Source organism: Octopus bimaculoides, chromosome 1, assembly GCF_001194135.2.
Source record: "Octopus bimaculoides isolate UCB-OBI-ISO-001 chromosome 1, ASM119413v2, whole genome shotgun sequence".
Classification (NCBI taxonomy): domain Eukaryota; kingdom Metazoa; phylum Mollusca; class Cephalopoda; order Octopoda; family Octopodidae; genus Octopus; species Octopus bimaculoides.
In genome coordinates this window covers 73,951,087-73,961,087 of record NC_068981.1, presented here as the reverse complement: position 1 = coordinate 73,961,087, position 10,001 = coordinate 73,951,087, and the positions used below count along the sequence as shown (strand labels likewise).

The 10,001-nt window shown below is 37.8% G+C and overlaps 1 protein-coding gene across 1 annotated transcript in view; it reads left to right on the top strand.

Annotated features, from left to right (window-relative positions):
• Positions 1-377: 377 nt before the first annotated feature.
• LOC106867748 (WD repeat domain phosphoinositide-interacting protein 3) overlaps positions 378-10,001 on the top strand; it is a 67,079-nt gene continuing 57,455 nt past the window's right edge. Inside the window, exon 1 of the mRNA XM_014912711.2 lies at positions 378-632. Coding sequence (XP_014768197.1) covers positions 563-632 — 70 coding nt within the window. The 5' untranslated portion in view covers positions 378-562. The remainder of the gene's footprint in view (positions 633-10,001) is intronic.

Here is a 10,001-nt window from a genome sequence, read left to right as displayed (position 1 = left end):
ATATGTGTGTGTGTGTGTGTGTGTGTATGTGTGTGTGTGTGTGTGTGTGTGTGTATGTGTGTGTGTGTGTTTGTGTGTCTGTTTGTCCCCCTAGCATTGCTTGACAAACGATGCTGGTGTGTTTATGTCCCCGTCACCTAGCGGTTCGGCAAAACAGCCAGATAGAATAAGTACTAGGCTTACAAAGAATAAGTCCTGGGGTCGATTTGCTCGACTAAAAGGCGGTGCTCCAGCATGACCGCAGTCAAATGACTGAAACAAGTAAAAGAGTAACGAAATCATTAATGACATATTAAAGGAAAACGAAGAGAACTGAAATCACTATCAGCTGCAACTACCGGTTCCCATCATGCCTCAGCAATACCGGAAGTGACCCGAGAATCTTAACACTTGTACCTTTCCCTCACACAAACATAAATCGTCATATATATATACACACGTGTGTGTGTATATATGCACATACACACACACATAGCTCGTCTCGAATATTGCAGATACTTCGGAATAATAATAAAAATAGCGCAAACACACAACTATTCTGTGTAGTTTGTATGTTTTATTGATGATGAATTTGTCGTCGTGTAACACGTACGGCAACCAACTGCTGTTTGCTGGATGGAATCAAGACCAGGGTAGGTTGGAAAACTTGACTTTTATTGCTTTTAACTTCGAAGGAATTGTAACCTGGTTCTATTTTGTAGCTCTGCTTCTAATAATGCGAAGAGGGGTGGATACTTGACAATCTTCATAACAAAAAAAACTTTCTTTCAGATTAATTATTATTGCAAATTGATATTTACTTCTCTTTCTATTTCGCTGTGTTTTCGTCATTAACTTCGAAACGAGTTGATAGAAAATCTATACATTATTATTTTAAAATTATATTTTCATTCGCATTTAGTAATCTACATGATGCTAGTCAAATAGTTTATTCCCTGTTCTGCTTAATTTTCGGTTTACCATTTTCATACCGTTGTATACAGTATAATTATGTCCTATACAATTTGAGTGTTGTTTAATTAATCCTTTAATTATTTATGTATGAAACAGAAACGTAGAAACTAATTCGTGAATCTTCGATTCTATCACTCTTATTATGAAGTATTATTTATTATATTAATGTTGATCATGGTGTAACAGTATTATTAATAATAATAATAATGATACCTGCAACAACAAGTCTCTACAAACTTCGTATTTATTACACGTATTTTAATATCAATGTTTTTCTCTGTAACAATTTATCTGTGCTGTTTCTGTACATTGTCCTTGTATAGTTTTCGCGAATGAAATTTACCAATTATGCTGTTCTGTATAACTTATCCAGTACTAATCAGCAACTATTGACCGAACTATTGTCGGATAAAGCGAGAGTGTATATGTATATAAGTTAGAATTCTGTTGAAATCTTTTACTATGCTTACCGTAGCATATATTAGACACATAAATATATTTAATGGTTATTAGTACTCCGATTCTTCATATTATATCAGCTGATATTTTACTTGTTTTCATTTCTTATTTATTCCCCTATTTGATGTGTAGTTTTCTGGTTTTTAATTCTATCAATACTTAACGCTATCCATCTAGTTTTGATTTTAACATACATTTGTAGTTTCCCTAATTATTTTTAGTTGTCTACGAAAAGAGGACAGCTTCCACACTTTTGATATTGTAATCAAATGGATTTGATTCTTCAAGGAATTTCAGCGCACGCTTGTATTTGTACGTTCGCGTGTAGTGCGTGCGTATAATACACTTTTGCGGAAGATATCGCTCTGTAGAATCTAAATTTTCACTTTGGTAATTCGAATTACCAAAGTATACGAACAACCGATTCGGTACCAAGTAAACTAACTAGTTCTGTAATATGGAACAAGAACTGTAACAACAATTACTTCCAGTTCAGTAACTATGTATAATAATGAACACTACTGTGTGTGTGTGTGTGTGTATATATATATATATATATATATATATATATATATATATATCGTTGTGAGGTAGTCGTTTAAAGAATATCCAAGTAACGGCAGAATGAATACCTTAGCTTCGAATGAATAAACTCTCGATGTATCGACTACTTTTTTCTTGTTTCGTTTGTGTAGTGTTTGAGTATTTTAAGTATTTCACTCGTGGTTGTAATTAGTTTTCATCATTAATATCTTGAGAAAGGTATGAATGTCATCTAATCCCATTCTCATTTTCTTATAGTTTTGATTTGATTCTTTGATTCTATGTTAGAAAGTAATTATTATGAGTTGAGTGGTGGGCGTTGTGTTTGGGTAATTGGTTCTATGAAGCAAACCAGTGAGATTCGATTACTAGGAGGAGCTTCTACATTATCATTAATGTCCTTGGGAAAGGCATGAATGTAACAACCGCCTAATTTGCTCCTCTCTTGGATAAATTATGGTTTCATTTGTCAAAATTATTGTCGTTTAGCTCTATGTTAGTCCTTATCGAACAGACCTATAATGTAAGACTTTCAATTCGAGACTATCCATCTTCGAATATAGCACATTTACCAAAGTATACTACTAATTTAAGATAGACAGCAGTATGTAAATTAACCGCTATTTTTAGCAGATCGAGTGACCACGAAGCAGCTACAACGTTGTTTCAAGGATGATGTTGTTATTTAGCGTCAAGTCAGCCCTGGTCGAGCAAGTCTATAATCAAAGATATTCCAAACGTGACAGTCCAGTCATTTCCCAGGTGCAAGAAACCAAGGACCACATTATCCGAGGAGTCCTTTTCTAAGACAGTGAAGCGTGATTTAGAGAAAGATTAGGCTGCTATTTCTACCAAAGTGAGTGACCACATACGAGCTTCATAGTTGTAGCATTGATGGAAGGAAAAACTACTATCGAATTCTAGTAGATGTTTAGTGAGTTTAACTTCTTTCTTATCCGTTAACCCATGGAGGATAAGCTTCTACGCTGGTAAGAGTGATTGGATTAACCTCCTTACCTTGGAAATCGGATATATCCACTCAAAATTTCATTACTCTTAATTGCAGAAAGCAGTTTTATATACCAACCTATCTTGTATTGAGGAATGTCCTGTTTGAGACTATCTTTTGTGGAGACATGTCAAGTTTATTGAGATAATAGGACTTGCAGAAAATACCAGTTCTATTTTTTTTTTTTTTTTTTTTTTTTTTTTTGTATAGCTATCTGACTTCATTACTGGAATAACCATGAAATTTAATTTTGCAGTTATAGGGTTAATATTCAGCTTGAAATGAGTGAGGAAGGAAAGGCAAATTTCAAGGTTTGTTACTCTGGAGAGGAATTGTTAGATAAATTGTTTCATATAAGTTCAGATGATAAGTAGTGAGAGATAGTTTATTTAGGTGCAGGAATGACTGTGTAGTAAGAAGCTTGCTTCCCAACCACACGGTTCTGGGTTCATTCTCACTGTGTGGCACCTTGGGCAAATGTCTTCTATAGCATCAGGCCGAGCAAAACCTTGTGAGTGGATTTGGAAGACTGAAACTGAAAGAAGCCTATTATGTATATGTATGTATTTGTGTGTCTGTGTTTGCCCCCCCCCCCATTGCTTGACAACCAATGTTGGTGTATTTATGTCCCTGTAACTTAGCAGTTCAGCAAAAGCGACCAATAGAATAAGTACTGGGCTTACAAAGAATAAGTCTTAGGGTCAATTTGTTCGACTAAAGGTGGTGCTCTAGCATGGCCACAGTCAAATGACTGAAACAAGTAAAAAAAAAAGAATAATAAGTCTCTAGTCGGTTCAATTTGAGGAAACTCATGATCAGAGATGTTATGGCTATAACACTCCTGCCTTTATATATATATATCAGAGATTAAGGTAGTGAGCTGGCTAAATGCATAGTGGCATTTCATCTGTCTATATGTTCTGAGTTCAGGTCAGGCCCTGATTGAGCAGTGCTATAGCATGCAGTCAGTCAGTTGAAAGACCAGTTACATGTTTCTAAGGATCATACTTGACACTTGTTAGTAATGGATCATATGGGTTGCATTATAAGATTCTGGACATTTTCTGCTCTTTCTACTCTCCAGTCATTTCTTGTATTCTTGTAGGAATTGCCAGAGGCCTCAGCAGAACTGTGCAAAGTGTTGGAGTGCAACAGTTGTTATTCTCCTTGCATTTATTGTTGTACACCGCCTGACTGGATCCCATGCCAGTGGCACATAAAAAGTACCATTTGAGCATGGGTCATTGCCAGTCCTGCCTGACTGGATCCCATGCTGGTGGCATGTAAAAAAGCACCATTCAAACTTGGTCGATGCCAGTACCACCTGACTGGCCCTCATGTTGGTGGCATGTAAAAAGCACCATTCGAGTGTGGGCCATTGCCAGTGCCGTCTGACTGGCTCCCGTGCTGGTGGAACATAAAAAGCAACATTTGAGTGTGGTCGTTACCAGTGCCGGTGGCACGTAAAAAGCACCCACTATACTCTTGGAGTGGTTGGCATTAGGAAGGGCATCCAGCTGTAGAAACCTTGCCAGATCAGATTGGAGCCTGGCACAACCTCCTGGCTTGCCAATCCTCAGTCAAACCATCCAACCCATGCTAGCATAGAAAGCAGATGTTAAATGACGAAGATGATGATGTTGATCTCAACCCTGTGTTTGGGCACAGTGAGGTTCATGCTGCAGTAACTGTTACTTGTCCAAGCTGATTGGAAGAGGCGATTGTATTTAGGATGTTATTGTTGTAGTGTAAGGCATAGTGAAGGCACGTGGCATAGTGATTAGGGTAGTTGGCTCATGATCGTAAGGTCATGAGTCTGATTCCTGGTGGTGCGTTGTGTCCTTGAGCAAGACACTTTATTTCATGTTGCTCCAGTCCACTCAGCTGACAGTTGTACCTGTATTTCGAATGGCCAGCCTCGTCACATTCTATGTCATGCTGAATCTCCCTGATAACTACCTTAAGTACACATGTCTGTGGACTGCTTAACTACTTGCATATCAATTTCACGAGCAGGCTGTTCTGTTGATCAAATCAACTGGAAAGCTTGTCGTTGTGACTGACAGAGTGCCATAAAAACATTGTATATGTCTAGGTGGTCCTTCATCTTTTAGTGTTTTTATTTTGTTGTGTATGTGGTCTTTGGGCATATTATGCACATAGTCTGTTATAATACAAAGTGCATTGTTTTGTGCTCTTTGAAGCTTATTGCAGGACTTTGTGGAAAGATTGGCAAAGTTGGGTTAATATAATTTATGACAGATCTAATGTATTGTTTGTACATTGTTGTTTTTTCTTTTGGCCAAATGTATCATCTATGATTGCTTCAAGTTTTGATTCTCATTTTGGCTTTTTTGTTATATCGTCTGGCTTTGTTGTTGAGGAGTTGTAACTCTCAATATTTTTGGAATCTTCTCCCGGTCATGCCTTTCCAGTAGATGTTAACCTGCAACAACAAATACAACCAGCTCCGCACACTCAACAACATCAACATATCACACACACTACACACACAGAATACAAAAGTAGCTAATGTTCTTGGGAGGAAAGACTAGGCATAATGGTCAGTGGCAGGGACTGTAGCAGGGATGATAAGAGCTGGCGAGATGAGTGGACTGTGGATGCCTGAATGGAAGCAGTACAAGATTGGCCAACTTTGAGGAACAGCTGCCATTACAGTGGATTCCCTTGTCATAGACAGCAGATGAGGGTAATGAAATTTCTTGCTGAACAACCTGCACAGATGATTAGTTTATAGTAATCAAATGTTTATGCTGTTCATTAGCTCATTTTCTCTATTAGATCAGGTGCACAGTGTGTCACACATCAGATATCGAAATAATTACAAAGCAATGTGAAATGAAGTGTTTTGTTCAAAAACACAACTCCCTGCCTGGTCCAAGAATTGAAACTTTTGATCTTACAATTGTGAGTGCAGCATCCCAACCACTGGGCTACATGTCTTCTCTTTGCCTTTAAATAACAATAGAAAAGACAGGCTGGCAATGTCAGTGAACCAAAGATTGGAGTGTGTCTGTAAGAGATTTTATGGCCAGAAAGGGAAGGGTCAGACTAAGGGATGTGGTCCTAACAAATGAATTTTTGCCAGGCGAGATCCTTGGCAATAGTAAGGCCCAACCATGGATGGCATTGAGTGCTTCTCATGTTTATGGGGCATGTAGTGCAGGGATTTTCCTTGTCAGTTTTTGAGTCTATTTTGCTTTTAAAAAGAAACGAATTTGGCATGGCCCTCACTGGAGGATACTTTGAAGATCTCCATGTATAGAATTACTGCATGTTTCATGTATGGTATTTAGGTGAATGAAAAGCATATCATTTGCATAAGAGTGGTTGTTGCTAGATGTAATGACAAGTAGGTCATTAATGTATAGAAGGGAGGGAGTGGGAGGCAAAACTTAACCCTGTGGTATACCAGAGCTAACTAAGAGATCTGACAACACTTATAATATGATACGATCAGAAGTTACTAATCCAAGAGATGAGAGAAGGGTAGGACCCATAGGTGGGGGGTTTTGGTAGGAGATTTACATGCAGGATATGACTGGAGACCTTGCTGATGCTTAGGGCAACACCATTGCATTGAAATCACTTTGGACTTCAAAGAAGGAAGAGGTAATATGTATTCTCAACACAGAGAAAGATCTTATCAAAGCGAGAGCAGATATATTTAAGGCAATGAGAGAGGGAGACTTTGAGCCAGAATAACTGAAAGCTGTTACCTGCTGGTTGAATGTAGTGGTCTGAGTCCATGTTATGATGTGGAGAGGGAGTTTATGGAATAGAATTTTCCCAGTGTTCATACAAAGGTGGTAAACTCTTTAAGATGTTACTTCACTTGGGATTTTGTAGAACTGTTTTATAATTTTTTTCCCAGTTTCAAGATCTGTGAAATTTAGCAATGTTGGTATGAGTAGTTGTCTCCAGTGAATGTTTTGATTTCTTCAGGCCCTTGGTGTTTTAAGTATGTTTGTGATTTTGTCTGACTTTGAGGTTAAGAAGAGCATTCAGCCATAGAAACCATGCCAAAACAGATAACAGAACTTGGCACAGCCCTTTGGTTTGCCAGCTCTTGTCAAACCATCCAACCCATCATAGAGAATGGATGTTAAATGACGATGAGATTGCTCTATTGCTTTTTTTTTTGTGTCTGTCTGAAGAAAGAGACTGTTAGGTGGTTTAACACTTTAGCATTTTAACCTACTGTATCTTGCCCAAATATTTTAACTGTTTTAAGTTTAAACTGACCAGATCCAGTCTGTCACACCTATTTTACCATGTTATTCTAAAAATAAACAATCATATCATCAAAATCTCAAAGCTATGAGATAATGCATTAATTCAAAACAGTGTGAATAGATAATTTGGCAGAGTAACCTGGCTGCTAAAAAGGGTTAAGGAGCTGATAGTATGAAAACTGCTAGATAAGGAGGGCAGAGACCACTGTCATAGCTGTAGAAAATGTAGTGACAGAAACTATGTATGTGACATAATGTATGGATGCTAGACAGTTGAATGTCTTTTAGCTGCAACAGTTTATTGTACTATATGCTTATGTATGTGTGTGAATGTACATGTTGTCCTTTTCTTGATATTGTACACTAATTGTAAAGAAATAATGCCATCACACAAATAGTATTGTTTGCAATTTTCATTGAAAAAAAATCTCTGAACTCAGTATTATCAATTAACCCTTTAACATTCAGATTAGATCTCTGTCAAATGTAATGCTTATTTATTCACATTATTTTGAATTATTTATGCAATATCTTATAGTTTAAAGATTTCATTCAATGATGTGATTGTATATTTTTAGAATGATATTGTAAGGTAGGCGTGAGAAGTTGGATCTGGCCAATTTAAACATAAAAGAGTCAGAATATTTTGGCAGGATGTGGCTGGTTTAAATGCTAAAAGGTTAATGTCCATTTTCTTTGCCAGTATGGGTTAGAGGGTTTGATAGGATCTGATGGGCCTAACAACCACATTATGTTCCAGTGTCTGTTTGCCATGGGTTGTTTGGTTGGATGCTCTTCCTTATGCCAACTACTTTACAGTGTGTGCTAGGTGCTTTTTGTTTTTCATCCCACCACTATGAGTGAGGTTACCATTTAGTTTGCAAGTGGGGTGGGAAAACAAGGAATAGAGATGTATAAAGCATGAAAGAAAAGGGCCAGAGCAACCAGGTTTATTACTGAAGGGAAGCTACACAACTACTCTCATTTTAGAAGAAAGTGGAGAGCTAAAAATTGGTGTTGAGGTGTCAAAGTGGACCTTCACAAAGTGAGTAGGAATGGGTACCAGAAGTGAGTGGAGGGAGTTGGGGATATCTGGTGTGGGACAGCAGGATAGAGACAATGATACAGTGAAAAGGAGGATGAAAGAAAGCTGACCTGCTGTTGGGTAGGTTGCGGGAGTGGATGGGGAAGAGAGGAATGTGCAATGTATGAGGGGGACAGGAGAGAGAATTTGGTGGCACAGTGAGGGTGGTGGTAATTAGTAAAGATATGGATGAAGATCAGGAGTAATGAATGTCAGTGGCTAACAAGTGGTATCAAAGAGTAACTGTGGTTAGGGAGGTGATGAGTGGTGGATGTCTTGACCAGAAAGGGAACTGGACAGAGGGGCCAACTGTGCTCACACACTCAGACCTCTGTTAGAACTCAGTTATTCTGATATGTGTAGATCTTCTCGAGAACCGCATATTGCCAGCTGCCTTGGTCCTTTGTCATCTCCATGAGGTTCAAGGTCCTGAGATCAGTCTTTACCATCTTGTCACATATCTTCCTGGGTCTCCCTCTTCTGCAAGTTCCATTAACTTTTAGGGATCGGAACTTCTTTATACAGCTGTCCTTATCCATATGCTTCACATCAGACTAACTGTAAATTTTACTTTGCTTGGAAACAAGCTAGGGTTGGCAACAGGAAAAGCATCAGATCAAAGAATATCTGCCTCAACAAATTTTATTTGACCCATGCAATCATGGGAAAGTAGACATAAAAATGATGATGATACATGTGTGTGTGGGTATCATAATCATCATCATCATCTTTCCACTTTTCATGCTGTCATGGGTTATACATATACCTGCACATATACAATAGGCTTCTACTAAATTCCACTCAGGCAGTATATAGGTCAGCTGGAAGTTATGGTGAAAAACACTGGCTGAAAGTGTTTTTTGTGCAGGATAGTCCAAACCATGCCAACATGGAAAGCGATTGTTAAATGATGCTGAGGTTTGTGATGATAAGGTGGTTTTGAACTTCCTAACCATACAAGCCACAAAGTTTGCTCAATGAGATCTGACCTGGCACTGAACAGTCACCAACTTCTAATATCGATAATACTAATAATGTTACATTAGTTATTCACAGGAGTTCTCTTGAGATTATTAGCTATTGTGGAAGATTGGCAGTTTATACAGAACAGAGATTATAAGTATTCCATTTAATGTCATAGAAAAGACCCCGCCCCCACTTAAAGGTTCAGCAATTGTTCATTGAAACATTTTTTTCCTATTAGTTTTTCTTTCTTTTTTTTTTCTTTGCTTTTCATAGTACTGGTTTGTTTAGTTGCATTACTAATATGTTTTACTATAGTTATTGTGTTGTAACTAGGAATTATGTAAACCACAATTTGGTGCGCTCCAGTTTGCATGACTGACACAGAATAAAAACAAATGCTCTGTTTTACTTTTGAGTGGTTAACAGTCAGAAGAGCAACTTACTGTAAAAATAATTGTAAGAAAGCATGGGAAAAACGGGTGTAAAAGAGTTAAAGCAGAATGGGAATGACTCAAGGAAGGTGCTTAACTTACTGGAAATTGATGAGTAAGTTTGGTGGGTCACAACTTGGTCTGCATGTGTATTGCGTGTTAACTGAATGTTCTTGAGTTTTACTCATCTAAGTTTATCGGTTAATTCTTATCTCTTCCTTTTCATATTTGCTGGGTTGTTTTGACCCCACCACTCTCTCTGTCTCTCTCTCTCTCTCTCTCTCTCTCTCTCTCTCTCT